Consider the following 15,664-nt stretch of genomic DNA (forward strand, 5'->3'; position numbering starts at 1 on the left):
ATGAGCAGTGAGCAAAGTCTCCATACAAGACCATGACCTGTTGTTCCTAGCATGTAACAGTCCCTGTATGATGAGCTGTTTTCTGTATCTACAGACATAGACGAGTGTCTGGAACAGAACATCCAGTGTGGAGCGAACCGGATGTGCTTCAACATGAGAGGAAGTTACCAGTGTATTGACACACCCTGTCCACCAAACTACCAAAGGGATCCAGCCACAGGGTAAACCGTCACAGAAATACACTTTTAGCACTTAGTGAGCCCATTAAGGAGATACAACATGTCCACAAACCAAAAGATGCATTCATTCTAAGGGGTTATTTTCCTCTCACATGACTATTTATATTTTTGGTTCACTTTAGAGAAGCAACAATATAAAAACTTGTATGCATATTTTGTGTATCCTGCATGAAAGAGTACAATCTTTTAACATTCAACTGTCTGTTTGGCTAAAGCAGGGATATAAGCTTTGTAGAATGAACAACCTGTGCTGTGTTTTAAACTGACACCAAAACACACATTCTTGGAACAAGTGAGACTTGTTAAATAAGGGTATAACCTGCAGCCTTCAAATTTCAATGTATCAGTTCATCGAAGTAAAAAATCCCACACAGAGGCATTGTTGTATCGATTTATGCAGATTATTTTGGGTTTTTTTTGCAGAATGGAAAGTAGTGTTCATTTAGTACATGTGTTGATGCGTTTTGGTTGTATTGAACCTTAACACAGCATGATTTAGCTATCATGATGCAGTCCATACATCCTTTAATCAAAGTCAAAGCATGTCAAGTGTGCTTTTGGTTTGTTTATTTTTAACAAAACTATTATTTTAACTTTGCTCCCCCACACCATATTCAACTAAAACCCCCTTTGTTATAGGTTCTGCCTGAAGAACTGCCCACCAAATGACCTGGAATGTGCGCTGAGTCCTTACGCTCTGGAGTACAAGCTGCTGTCTCTTCCGTTTGGCATCGCAGCCAACCAGGACCTCATCAGGCTGGTGGCCTACACACAGGACGGGGTGATGCACCCCAGAACCACCTTCCTGGTAGTGGATGAGGACGTCACGTTACCTTTTGCCCTCAGAGATGAGAACCTGAAGGGAGTGCTGTTCACCACTCGGGCGCTACGAGAGCCCCACACGTACCGCATGAAGGTCCGAGCCCTCTCCTACAGCGAAGACGGAGGCATCGAGTACCAGACCACCTTCATTGTGTACATCGCCGTCTCTGCCTACCCCTACTGAGAGCACTTTCAATGAAGCAAAGGTGTGGTAATGGATTGCACCCTCCACATGCAGCACCACTAAGAGAGGGACATGGTGCAGCGAGCACGTGTGGTTTTGGACAAGTGACCACATCAGTAAACAGACTGGAAAAAAGACTTATATTGAGTGTGTGAGCGAGGCCAGTAGTGCATGGAGCCCTTAAGATGAAAGGAAGTAGAGTGAAAGTGAATCTAAAACAGGCTGCTGGAGGTTAGCAAGAGGAAACTTGGATAAAACTGGCTATTTTTTGGCTTAAATCCCGGGAAGCCTCATTTCAGTGTGCGATTTTTCAAATGCTTGATGTTTTGTCGTGTTAAGTTTCCCACCTCCTCTTCAAATTTATTTATATGACTAATTAGATCTGACTCCTTAAACCCAAAATGTCCACTACTCTGAAAGTAGTTTTTAACCCTTTTTAAGAAACCCTCGCTTGTCTTTTTACATCTACCTATCATTAACTTATTGGGAAGTGCTTGAACGATAATAAAGGAGCAGTTCCCACCTTTGTTTAGTCCTTGTGTCATTGAAAAATAAAGTTGAGGTGTGACTGTGCAGATATGGTGCTCATTTTGGCAAAATTAATTTCCCTGTCACATATTGTGCACCCCCAGGTAGCGGCCCATCATACACACAAGATAGAAACCCCGTCAGTTGATGCTCTGATTCCTTCATCAGGATAAAGCTACGATGTTTCATCTGAAAGCTGATGCCAAGATGTATTTTATTTTTTTGGACTTGTACATAAGTGTTGTTTTTCTCATCATGTACTTGTACTTACTGTATCCATTTTGAAATCAAAATTGTAATAAATGAATACACTGAACTCAAGAATTATGTATGTTTACAGCATGAAACTGAACTGATCCGCACTGAGCTGGTCACATCTGGGACAGACCTCTGTAAATTACACTCAACAATGTTTTTAAAGAGTTAATTTAGGAATTAAAGAAGTTTTGAAGTGTGATAATTAAGACAAATTTAAGAAGCTGCTGACATGATTGTACAGTTAATCACATGCATCCTCTGAGAAGGAATAGCAAATCAGAGACAGAAGATTTACCCTCCATCTGCCATGATGGTCTTAAATACAATCTTCAGCTTTTACTCAGTAAGACCTCATTTTACTTTTGTGAAATTATTCATATCTCCAGTAACATTTTGCATGTTACATTATGATGGATGGATCTGTAATGTATGAATATCAAAATGAAATAATATTTTGAAATTGGCCAAAATAAAAATCAAAAACTGGAGCAGTAAAGAAATTCTGCTGCTGTCAAATGAAGAGACTTTTTTTTTAAATTATAGTTGTGACTGAAAAAAAGATCACAATTATGACTTAATTAAAACAAGAATAATACAGCAAAAATCAATTAGCTGATGAAACAGTTTGTAACCAGTTTGCATCTGCAAATCTGGAAAATACAAATGTAATGACAAAATGCCAAACATTCTCTGCTTCCAGCTTTTCTTGCTCATATAACTTTGTAATATGGATCCTACTGCTGGGCAATATGGAAAAAAAAATCATGATATGGATTATTTTATATCACAACAACGATATGTATCACGATATACCACAATAGCACAAGTTTTTCGTGGGGCTTCTTTAGGTGATAGAAGAGGTTTGTTGTGTTGGCATCGGGCACGGGAATAGTCTTGTAGCATAGTTTGCATATGGCCATCTTCTGCTCTGTTTCGGTCCTCTTGAACCCAAAATGTAACCAAATCACAGACGTACCCCCTCTTTTCAGTAAAAGTGCTTCTTCTTGGGCGTAGCTGTCTCTGTCTGTTGCAACTCCAGGCATGAAACCTCAACCTGTAGTGCGTCCATCGTTCAGCATTCATGAGTTAAGTAACGTAAAGCATGTCTCAAATCCGCATCAGAATCAAAGAACATAATTAAAGAACGTAGTTATTCTCACTTATATAAACTCAGAGTATGCATAGTGACAAGAAAACACTAATACAGTTGTCGCAGGCTATTTAATGATATATTTGCTGTAATAATTGATAGAATTAGGTTGGACTTCTACATGAGAGCTTTAATTATTCTTCAACTACTTCATGAAAAGTTTGGTCAATAAAAAAGACAAAAACTAATATTTTCAGCTGAACTAAAGACAGACTTTGTGATTTTTCTGCTCACATGTTGTGTTGTTGTAAACTTACTCTTTCAAATAAATAGCCGCCTAACCCCCGGAAACCAGCGTTTGTCCTGTTTTTGTGTCGCTCTTCAGTGACCCCAGACAGCCGGGTGTTAATATTTTTTGAGCAATACACCATACTATGACGTTTTTACAGTGAGGGTTCTGCTATGAAACCAGTTTGACATGTTCAGGCGTTCTATGTGTGAAAACTCAGATTTCAGGTATTAGAAAGTGGTTTTCAACTTTCTTTGTTAATTTTCTGCTTTAACTGCAAACTAAATTTACTTCACTAAGCCAGCCCTCTGGACTTCCAATAAGCTGTGTTCCTATTGGGTGTCCAGGTGGCTGCTTGGTGTTATCAGGAACATCTGAGCAGCTCATTTGGTTGTAGTCAAACATTTCCTCTGCTTCTCTTCACTAAACCGGGTTTGGCTCCATCTCTTTAGTTTGTTCTTTAGGCATTGGCTTGCAGCTTCCAGCAGTAAAATGGTCTTTAATGTGTTTCTTGGTGTGTTTTAGGGCTTTGTACTGGATAGTTGTCTTAGTAAATGTGGTTCTTTAGCCACAGTTAGTACATGGTGCTAATGTGTGCAGTGATTAGTGGATTTGGTGCAGCTGAGTTGTGTCTTTATCTTGGCTGTAGTGAGTCTTTAGAGGTTTTTGGTCAGACACATTCTGTATTCTTGTTTGTGAGCCAAGTTGGTTGTCCAGAAGGTAAGAGTTCCTGTCCTGATTCTCCGTTTAAAGAGGTTCTCTGGTAGGCTGCAGGACACTTTAGTGTTTGGGTTGTGCTAGTTTGGTTTTTGTATGGTTTCATTTGGACGACTATCTTGAGGCCCCTCCATGTGGTTTAGTTAGGTTACTGCGGTCACGTCAGCCGTCTTTCGTTTTCGTGTGGTCAAGCCAGCTGCTCCAAGATCTTATGTGCGCTCCTCGTACAGACTTTATGGTAAACGCACAGAAACAATTGGAAAAGTCAGTGTAACTTGAAAAAGCTTCCGGGTTTCAAAATAAAACGAGTGAGTAAAAGAGGTGTGTGTCATAGAGCAGGCTTAGATCTACTATCCTGTGTTGGATTTGAGCCAAAAGATCACATGACCTGGGAGCTATTGAGCTGAAAATTGCAAAATTTACAGTTAAATATTAATATAAAATATACAAAGTAACCAAAAGGAATAAAAAAAATGGTGTCTTGATCACCCTTTACATTCCTGTCAATCAACTTTGGTTTGGAGCCTGTGGTCACATGATCTGGAAGCTATTGAGCTAAAATGCTAATATTTAATGTAAAAAAAATATTGTTAAAATTATTAAGTATCCAAATGGAATAAAAAGTGGTGTGTCTTGCTCAGTCTGTGTCATACTATAATCCTGAATACATTTGGAGTTTCTAGGTCACATGACCTGGAAGCTATTGAGCTAAAATGCTAATACTTACTGTAAAAAAATTATACTAAATTTATTAGGTGTCCAAATGTAATAAAAACTGGTGTGTCTTGATCACCCTTTACATTCTTGTCAATCATCATTGATTTGGAGTCTGTAGGTCACATGACCTGGGAGCTATTAAGCCAAAATGCTAATATTTAATGTAAAAAATTGATATTCAATTCATTAAGTATCCAGATGGAATAAAAATCCAGTGCATTTACCATAAAGTCTGTACGAGGAGCGCACATAAGATCTTGGAACGGCTGGCTTGACCACACGAAAACGAAAGACGGCTGACGTGACCGCAGTAGTGAGGTTTTCTGTAAGAGTTCTAAAAAGCAACCTGCAGCAGAAGAGACTTTGAGCATTTTTAGGAAGTTCTGGAGACCAGACTTTGGAGCAGCAGAATCATTTGTCAGCAGTTTGAGCAGGAGAAGGTGAGCTTCAGAGTAGAAATGAGAAGGAAACCTTCTTGACCTGTGTGGTGAGGTCCTGTACCAAGAGTTTGAGCAGGTTGTGAAGAGTCTGTAGTTCTTTGGTTTGAAAGCACCAGAAGAGTCGACTCATTAAAGGAGAAAACAGGAGATAGCGTTGGTTCTTCTGTCGCTCTGCAGTTTCCTTAGACTGAATATCAAGTTTCTATTTGAAATGATTTACCATGTGAGCCCAAGAAGACTTCAATAAACTCCCTCCATCCCCTGGACACAACATATTTTATTACCATGTTAAATCTTTTCTTTTTAAATGTTTTTGAGTTTTACACATAGTTTTAGCGTAGTTTTTTTCTCTTTGATTATGTAGTTTTGTCATCTGTGTGAAAGGTGCTAAACAAATAAAGCTGAATTGATAAACTGAATAACTCATGATTGTGACAACAGAAGTATTTTTATTGTGATTTAAGGAGTAGTTTCATTTTTAAGGTTGGGGTTAAAATCTTGACAGAAAAAATTAAAGAAATAAACTATGTTAAAGCAATTAAATCAAAGGAAAAAACATTTAATACAATAAAAGTTTTAAAAAGAAAATTAAACATTCAATACAATTAAATTATATTAAACAGACAAAATATTTAATTAGGTAATTAGAAGATACAAAACAATTATAAATTGAACATTTTTAAACAAAAATATTAAACATTAAAGGTGAAATATTTTGGATAAACGTTTAAAAAATACAATTAGAATATTAAACATTTTAAAAATGAAAGAACATTTAATTAGATTATTAAACCTTTAAAAATACAAAAAATTGAATTAAAAATTAAATATTAGAAAATCTAATATTAAAGAGAATAAAACTTTAAATAGGAATTAAACAGAAAATACAATGACGCATTTAAAAAGAATATTAAACATTAAAAGGCGGTAAACATTTAAAAGGAAAAATCTTAAAGATTTAATCTAAAAATTAAACTTTGGGAAAGAAAATGAAATTTTTCAAACAAGCCGATAAAATATTTGAAAAAAAAATTAAAAATTAACAAGACAAAACATTTCAAAATCAAATCAGACATTAGAAAAGACGAAAAGGTGAGAAAAGAGCAAAACTAAACATTTAAGAAGAATCAAACTAAAGAGAAAACATTTGAAAAGACACCAGTTAGACTTTAGAAGATCAATTTAAACAGAAGAGACAATAAAATGATCAAAAAGAGCAAAAACAGATAAAGATCTTAAAATGTTTTCTAGTCTGAAATGAAAACATCAAGTTGTTTCTTCAAACATTTCCTCTTTCTATGTTCTTGGTTTGATTGTGGACAGATTTACTAAGAGCTCATTTCAGAAAACTGCTTTCCAGATAAAGTCTACTAGTAGTTGAAGGCATCGATCAAACTAATGTTACCTTCTGATCTCCACAAACTTTACTGTGCAGTGATGATAATCAAAGTTTGTTCAGGATTTCTAAAGAACCCACAGGTGAAGGTCTGAGAAGAACTCGGATGATCTAAATGTGAAATCAAGACTCATGGTCACAAGTTTTAAGGCTTCCGTTAACCAGAAAGTTGAAACTAACAGAGACGTACTGAGAAACTTTTAAAACTTCAGCCTTCAGACTGTCTAAAGGTTCAAACTAACAGTGAACTACTCAGGAACTTAGAAAAGTTCAGTCCTCGGACTGTCTGAAAGTTAAATCTAACAGAGATCTACTGTGGGACTTCGAAAATTTCAGCTCTCAGACTGTGTGAAAGCTCAGGTCCTGAGGACTCGGGAGGTCTGGAGGCTTTGGGAAGTCTTGGAACTGAGGGTTCAACCCTCCAGCACAAAGGTTGAAGTGCAACCCCCTGAGAAAAACGGTCGAGTCAAGCCTCAAGTTTAAAAAAAAATCGAAAACGGCAAAAAATAGATGATAAATGTGCAAAAAAAAGAAGAATTAGCATCTGAGTGAGTAGCTCAGGGGGTAAGAAGAGAGACTACCAAGTGGAAGGTAGCACATTCAAGACTGTCACTGATATTTTTCTTTGTTTGCCTTTCTCAGGATTTTCAAACGATTTAAGAAGGGTCAGGTTGTGAACCAGCAACCTACAGCTCCATAGGCATATCCTTAACTCACTGAGCTACATATCAGATTAAAAAAGACATAATTTTGTTGTCCCTTTGTCATCGTAGTGTCCAAGTGACCACATGGGTGGAGCCAAGGTGGAGTCTGGGTGGAGAGTAGGAGGGGAGGTGGGGGGCAGCCTTCCTCCCCTACCTCCCCCACCGCCCACCACACCTTCCCCCGCCCGACGAGTTTTTCAAAGATCCAAGTCTCGTCGGTTTTCCCGAGTTTCTCGAGTTTCCACCAGGTTGGACGCAGAACAAGTTGTCATGAAGAGGTGTTGAAGTCGGCGAGGATGGAATGACTTTTTACAGCGACTAGAAGGAAGACGACTAGAAGAGCAGGTCTTTACACCACTATCCCTAAAATCCACAGTCAGCTCCAGAGAAATGAAGGAAAGTCAACTTTTATCAGCCTCCATCCAGATGTTCAACTTGGTATCTTTGAGATTTTTAGCACCACAAACCTTTAGAATCACACTTTATCATCATTTATTAGGACTTTAATGGAATCCAGCAGCAGATTGTTTTTGTTTACAAACTTTATTCTTGTCGTCGTGGGACTGCAGGATTTAAAACTGTTCCTTCTATTTGACCTCATGTTTATTTGTTTTAGTGGAGAAAGTTATAATTGTCGATTAGCCTCGTAAAAATCAAATAATAAATTGGATTAGTCAAAAGGTTTAAATTTCTTTATCAGTTTAATACCTACAGGCCCTTAACTAGATTTTATTTGTGCGCATAAAACATTCAAAAATCACCACAAAGCTTTGATGAGCATTCATACTTTTTATTTTTTTTCAAAAAAGCACAAACATAAAAAGGAATAGTCGAGTAAGGCAATTTGTACATCAGTTTGGTATGTTCCATTGTCTTCTGGCCCTCGGCTAGAAGAGCATCTCTGACTAGAAATACATGAAGATGTCATCAGACCGCTGTCATGTCTGTACTCATGTAAATCTAAGGTATCTAATGTCTGGATGCATCATCACTGATGACAGTATTCAAACATGATAACCCATGTTTAAATATCCACGGGTGATAAAAACAACTGTGATGAGTTGTGTTTTCTGAAACGCAACATCCATTGAGAAAGTCCATGAGTGACCTCTACTCAGTGTTTGGAAATGAGCAGGACCAAAATAAAACACTGGAGCTGAATTCCTCTTGACACTGACTGCATGAGGAGCAAAGCTGCAACACACTTTTCTTTGAGTTCATTTTCACCACTGTGTCTTCTCTAAACACACAAGCTCGACTAGATCATCAACGTAAGCTACATTATTCCAGAAAAGCAAAAGAAATCATTTGGCAACAGACGTAGTCTACCCCATGAGGCAGATAAAAGACTTTACATTTTCAGTCCTCCCTATTATACAAAATGAATTCAACTTTCAGTCAGTTCACGTGAGAGTAAAGGTTTGTCTTCCATCTGCAAGACAACACCTGGATTAGCTCTGAAAATCCAACAGCATGAAATTAAACTCATACAAAAATGACTGAATTCTTCCAGAAGAGAGATCAAACAAGTTCAAAAGACAGGTATGCAATGCTTTAGTGGAAACTCAAACTCAAAAGTGGGATCATGCAAACTATAGATTTTAAATGAGTTAAATTCCTTCTCCTTCTACAAAAACAGACATTTTCTTAGCAACAAACACGTCCATATGGCCAAGCCTGTGAGCAGTGTTTAGAACGTTGGCCGAGTAGGGATTTCAAATCAATATTACTCAAAATAATAACAGAACAAAGAGGATAATGTTTAATCCTAGATTTTTTTTTTCTGTTAAATAGTAAAAAAAAAAAAAAAGAATCTGAGCACATATTTTTAGGGTGTTTATCCTGAAAGTACAGAGAACAGTACCAGCAGAGCCACATAAAGCCCTGTTCAGTCGCATGAGATCGTCAGACAGACAGACGGACGCTGTGAGAAACACCAAAGTGGGATTAATGAGAGTGGCGGTGGAGATGCATCGAGGGTAATAATAATCCTTAACTGGGGCAGCAGGCAGCGTGAAGCCGTGAATGGATGGATGATACCAAGCCCCTCCTCCCCCACCCTCTCCTGGGGTAAATAGTGAGCCTCCTGCGAGCAAATCCACCACCCTCCATCTGTGACTGTGCTTTTCATGGAGACTCCCGCCGCTCAAGTGTCGCTGTGGGAGGATTTACTGACACAGAGTCGGGTTTTTATTCCACCAGGAGCCCTCCGGAGCTGAGATAACGCAAGAGAACGATGGAATCTAAACACTCGGAGGGTTTTCCTGAGAGGAACAAAGCTGAAACCTTCTGTGTTTGTGTGGAGGATGCATTACTAGAAGTCATGCCTGTGTTTCAGCACACGTGTGTTAGCTCGTATGTACATCAGTGGTGCCCAACCTTTTAGATTTTCACTGCTTAAATAAAGGGAATCCACTAGTGTCTACTGGTTTTATGAGAAAATTTAAACACGAAAAAAGCAAAAATGGAAGGAAAACCTACATGACTGTGTGTTTTATGCGTCCACCCTTAGGTTGGAAACCACTAGCATGCAGACTGAGCACATACTGTACAGTGGTGTGAGTCAACACGGACACAACTTATCTGTAGCATCCAGCAGGAGTATGATTTAGGTGACAATCATGCATAGGAAGAAACAGGAAAACCCATTTTGAACTTCGTACCACACAGATTGTATGTTCTCGTTTGGGTCCGATTGAGTTAAAAATCAGTTTTTCCTTTTAGTCCCTATGCCATGTATTGCATGAACAGCACAGTACAGTGCATCCCCCTCGATCTCTTAGTGATGTTTGGTGAGCTGCTCTTCTTTTAGACCGTCTTCCTCGCCGTTAGCACCCTGACGATGCTGCCTACTCCTCCAGCTGCCAGAGCCTGAGGACACAGCAAGCAAAACACGGTCGGGTTATTTTTCCATCATTGAAAATGTTCAAATCCGATGCAAACAAAATCCCGTCTAAGAAGTTTCAGCTCACCGTTTGGCCACATTTTGCCTATCTCAACCTAGCCCTCACATTCCCTGCACTGCCTTAAACTGCAAATCCCTTTTATGGAGAATAATACTGATGTTCTTTGATTCTTAAAGCTACAAATCTAAGAACAAGACAGTCCTGGATGTGATTTCTTGAGTCAATACCAACTCCTCAAACATCCGTTTCTGCATCAGTGTTTGTCTATAAAGCTCAAAGTTAACAGCAAAGTCTTTCATCTGCTTGTATCATAGACAGTAATGGTATTGTTAACAAGTGCTGATCTCATACCCCCCCCCCCCGCGACCCTAGTGAGGATTAAGCGGTGTATAGAGGATGGATGGATGGATGCTCTGATACCAGCCACATAAGATTAGAACTGCAAGGATTAATTGATTATCAAATATTTTGAAAAGCCATTTATCACTTTTATGTAAGAGTAGAATTTCTCTAATTCCAGCTTCTTAAAATTGAATATTTTTAGGTTCTTTTTCTTTTTTATGACAGTAAATTGAATATTTTTGGGTTGTAAATAAAACAAAACATTTCAGGACATCATCTTGGGCTTTTGAGAAACACTGACCGACATTTTCACCGTTTTCTGACATTTTATAGACCAAACAACTAATTTTTAAAAAATTGGAAAAATATTCAATAAAACAAACAAGCATTAGTTGAGTCAAAAACATATTTCAAAATATGGCGAAAAGTACCAATGTAATTAATATTTTGACGAGTGGAAAAAAAGAATCCTCCTGTCACATTGGACAGCGAGGTGGAAAGGTTTACCTTTTCGTGCCACTGCAGCAGGACGGCGCTGCTGTTTTCTGACGGCCTCTCAAAGCCTTTGTAGATGTATTTCATCAGCAGGTCCACGCCGTTCTTGTCGAGCGACTGCACTCCCTTCTCGATGTCGCTGCTCTTAAAGGCACTGAGCACCTTCAGCACCAAACCCTCTGCACGCTCCTGGACAGAGGAGAGAAGAAGCTGAAGACCAGAGCTGGCAGGTCATTTCTAGCCTGCATCTAAAATGCCACGAGTCTGCCCAATTTCTAACCCGGTCGATGACACAAATGAGCCACGACTTCAACGTAAAAACACAAAAGGTCCTCTCCAGAGACAGCGTTTGGTTTGTCTCTTCTGGGCTGCTGTGGTGATACTAGTGGTTGGTAGTTAAATGTGACTGCAGATAAATGAAGGCGCATTTTCTGAAAAACACCTTTTATTTTTGATAATACATCTCCCTAAGCTGCAGACGTTGTCCTGCTCTGTGCTGATCAATATTTCTGCTGTGTATTTCTGAGAAAAAAAATTTTTTTTTGGGAGGAACTGACGCACCAAAGGTCGTCACTAATTTCACCATTCAAGAGCTCGTTGGTTCTTAACGTGGCAAAATAAAATGTAGCGACGTTTAAAACATTACTGACAATAAAAAACAAACTCACCTTAACGTTCTGGTTCTTTGTGTTGATGGGCGGGTTCTTCAGGACTGCATGTAAAGCCTCCACGAGGTTTCCTGTGCAGGGAGGGTCAAGGATGCAACACAGAAAAGGAAAAGCCCACCGCCAAATCACAACCTCTGTAAAGATAATTACTGGAGCTACAAGCGTCAAGAGATTTCAGAAACAAAACCTTCTCACTAGAATCCAGCAGTGTTTTTAAAAACTCCACTTTTGTTCAGGGCTGAAGAAGTTCTTTCTGAAGAACGTAAGAGAGGAAATTAAATAAAGTTATTAAGTGGAGTCGCAACAATTAATTGACAGCAAACTATTTAGGTTTTGATTAATCGGTTTCAGTTAATTTTGAGGGAAAAACGGTCAAAGTTCTCTGATTACAGGATCTGAAATTTTAGATATTTTCTGTCTTATTTCCTCCCATGTTACAGTAAAATGAATATCGTTGGCTTCTTGACATCTCCTCACTGGCATTGCAAAGGTGTTTATTATCTCTTTTTAATGGAAAACTCTTTACTTACAATAAAACACGCTATGCCAATAAAACGCCATTTCTCTTCACAGTGTATCTTCAGTGGCCTGCTGCCCAAATGAGTAGCAGCAGAAGAATGAATTTCCCACTAAAAACACTAACAATTGGTCTGAATCAAACTGCGAAAGCCTCATATTAGCTTCAGCAAGAGTTGGGGAAAAAATACTGCGATTTTTCTTACTCATTCCAATTTAATCAGTAATCTATTTTTTTTCCAAGTCAAATTTCAGTCTAATACCTTCTGTATAAAAGATATACAGCCTTATTAAATACGATGCCATTAAAATAAAGGTGTGAGTGTCCCTTGAAGAGGATGGCATCAATTAGTAAAAGCACAATCAAAAGGTTCTTATTTATTTGAATGAGAAGGTGTCTCAAAACTTTTGACCAGTGGTGTACAACTAAGGGTTTTTGCACTGAACAGTCCTGCAGATGTAATCTCCGGTTACATACACAAGAGAAGAAATGATTTCTTGTATTTAAAGGAAGAATAGATCAACAGTTCTTTCAGTATGGACATGTGAGGTTAATATTGTTGATACTGTTATTTACACAGGTACTTAACAGTGATGAGCCATACTGGACCATATCTATGGACATGAGCTTTGGTTTTCTGTTGAAATTCTCCTCCACTATAGGATGAGGTTGGAGGACTTATCTAATGAGGAAGTGCTGCACTTTCAAGCCTTATAAGGCTCAGAAGACTGAAATTAAACTCCATAGCAGCTTCCATGATAATAAAAATCAGTAAACACATAAAGAGAAACAGATTTCTAGCAGGTGAGCCAAACCTCCACTCATCCTGCTAAGCTAACTTGCAGAAGCACAGCAAAGTTGCAGAAGCATTTAAAGGCACTGGAGGGCTAAAACCTGAAGTGGCTTTTCTGCAGACGAACAGCAGCGTGCAGTGATTTTTCATTACACACGGCCTAAACCTGCTCGGAAGCAGAAATCCCTGGAATGTGGCTGAGAGACAAGTCTGGACAGAGACTGGCCTGCTAGCTAAACGCCGTTCAGACAGCAGCTAATGAAGCAACGAGCAGAGAAATGTTGGTCTGAACACAACCAGGCGGCTCCGTTTATAATCGAGCAGGCTAACAGCAGCCAGCTAATCATGAGAAGGATATTGTCTGATGAGGGAGTCCACTTCTGCTTCGTCAGGACCCAGCTGGTTTTCTCCTCCGTCCTCTTCGTCCACGAATTTGTTCTCGTCGTACTCGTCCACGTCCACTCGCCTGAAGCGGGCCGACACGGTGTTCTTCGACATGTCGGCGGAGGTTTGTTCGTCTTTTCCTGAACCACGGAGGACGACAGCTGAAGCTGCAACCCGGCCTTTTGCTCTCTAGCACTGCTTCTCTACGGCTGTCAGAGGCTTCCTGGCTTCCTCCTCTTCTACGCCTCTGGTTAGTGCGGATCAGTTTGCAGCGCCTGCTGGACACAAGCTGTAACTGCAGGTCAATGGCTGTAATCTATGTTTTGGCCGATAGAGGGCGATCCAACCTAAGAAATGTAACCATAGACAGAGAGCGCTCATCTACTTTATTCTATTTTGTCTCATTTATTCAGTCACAAGTCAGCTCAGTTAACCCTCCTGTTGTCCTCGTTTACGAGCACCACAAAATATTGTTTCCTTGTCTGAAAATAATCCAAAAATTCAGCAAAAAAAATCCCCCAAATTTCAGAAAATTTGCAAAACCGTCAGGAAGAAAATTTTAATAATTCTTTTAAAGTTTCCCTTAAAAGTTTTATTTATAAAGTCCCCCAAATTTGGCATGAAAATTCTTGTAAATATTTTCAAAAAATGAGTAAAACTCTTCCAAAAAATCCTAAAAATATTTAAAGCGATTACAAATATATCACCGAAACATTTTCTTTATGAACATTCACATAAAAATCAACCAAAATCCAGCGAAATTCACCGGATTTTGGTTGATTTTTATGTGAATGTTCTTAAGAAACATTTTTAACATTTCTTTTATTCCACCAAAAAATGTTAAAAGATTTCCAAAAAATGATGAAAATGTGGACACCAAAAGTTTCACTGTGAAAACATTTTTTTTTCACATTTTTAAACTTTCAAGTGGGTAAATTTTGACCCACAGGACACCACAAGGGTTAACATAACCACTAAAAAATGCAGATAAGCAAACTTAGAAAGCGCCCCACTGTTATTTATTATAACCTGAATTAAAGTGAAAATAAGAAAATAACCATTTTTGTCTTCTGACATGTTGCTGCAGAGCCCTCTTTCTCTGCACTGCCAGGTAAAATGTAAAGGGAAATATAGTATCTGTTATATTTCTTTACTTCTGTTTTTCTTTTTAAAAAGCATAAATATTCTATCAGATTTTGCTTAAGAAATATTAGTGAAATTTAAAAATGCATAGCATGTGTAATATTTGTGTATTTGTATGTCTACACTTCTTTCTATTTGTTTTTTATTACACTACACACGTGGACAAAATTGTTGGTACCCCTCAGTTAAAGAAGGAAAAACCCACAATTCTCACTGAAATCACTTGAAACTCACAAAAGTAACAATAAATAAAAATTTATTGAAAATTAAATAATCAAAAACAGCCATTACTTTTGAATTGTTGATTAACATAATTATTTAAAAAAACAAACTAATGAAACAGGCCTGGACAAAAATGATGGTACCTCTATAAAAGATTGAAAACTATTTGACCAGAGTGACATGATTAACTCAGGTGTGTCATTTCATTGACATCACAGGTGTTTCCAAACTCATAATCAGTCAGTCTGCCTATTTAAAGGGAGACAAGTAGTCACCCTGCTGTTTGGTGAAAAGGTGTGTACCACACTGAACATGGACAACAGAAAGCGAAGGAGAGAATTGTCCCAGGACATCCGAAAAAAAATTATAGACAAACATCTTAAAGGTAAAGGCTATAAGACCATCTCTAAACAGCTTGAAGTTCCTGTGACAACAGTGGCTCATATTATTCAGAAGTTCAAGACCCACGGGACAGTAGCCAACCTCCCTGGACGTGGCCGCAAGAGGAAAATTGATGACAAATTGAAGAGACGGATCGTTGGAATTGTATCCAAAGAGCCCAGAGCAACCTCCAAAGAAATTAAAGGTGAACTCCAAGGCCAAGGTACATCAGTGTCAGATCGCACCATTCGTCGTTGTTTGAGCCAAAGTGGACTTCATGGGAGACGACCAAGGAGGACACCACTGCTGAAAAAAACTCATAAAAAAGCCAGACTGGAATTTGCAAAAATGCATGTTGACAAGCCACAAAGCTTCTGGGAGATTGTCCTTTGGACAGATGAGACCAAACTGGAGCTTTTTGGTAAGGCA

At 38.5% G+C, this 15,664-nt stretch overlaps 2 protein-coding genes across 2 annotated transcripts in view; one reads left to right on the forward strand and one right to left on the reverse strand.

The window, feature by feature from the left end:
• The window catches only part of hmcn1 (hemicentin 1), a 115,053-nt gene extending 111,581 nt beyond the window's left edge, over window positions 1-3,472 (forward strand). Inside the window, exons 106-107 of the mRNA XM_051947682.1 lie at window positions 95-221; window positions 879-3,472. Of these exons, the coding sequence (XP_051803642.1) occupies window positions 95-221; window positions 879-1,245 (494 nt within the window). The 3' untranslated portion in view covers window positions 1,246-3,472. The remainder of the gene's footprint in view (window positions 1-94; window positions 222-878) is intronic.
• Window positions 3,473-8,153: 4,681 nt separating this feature from the next.
• Window positions 8,154-13,762, reverse strand: arpc5b (actin related protein 2/3 complex, subunit 5B). Its single transcript, XM_051947688.1, has 4 exons — window positions 13,463-13,762; window positions 11,796-11,867; window positions 11,140-11,316; window positions 8,154-10,255 (listed from the first exon to the last, which is right to left on the reverse strand). The coding sequence occupies exons 1-4, from the start codon at window positions 13,601-13,603 to the stop codon at window positions 10,193-10,195; spliced, it is 453 nt and encodes a 150-aa protein (XP_051803648.1). The 5' UTR covers window positions 13,604-13,762; the 3' UTR covers window positions 8,154-10,192.
• Window positions 13,763-15,664: the final 1,902 nt, after the last annotated feature.

Source organism: Acanthochromis polyacanthus, chromosome 4 (assembly GCF_021347895.1).
Source record: "Acanthochromis polyacanthus isolate Apoly-LR-REF ecotype Palm Island chromosome 4, KAUST_Apoly_ChrSc, whole genome shotgun sequence".
NCBI classification, from domain to species: Eukaryota; Metazoa; Chordata; class Actinopteri; family Pomacentridae; genus Acanthochromis; species Acanthochromis polyacanthus.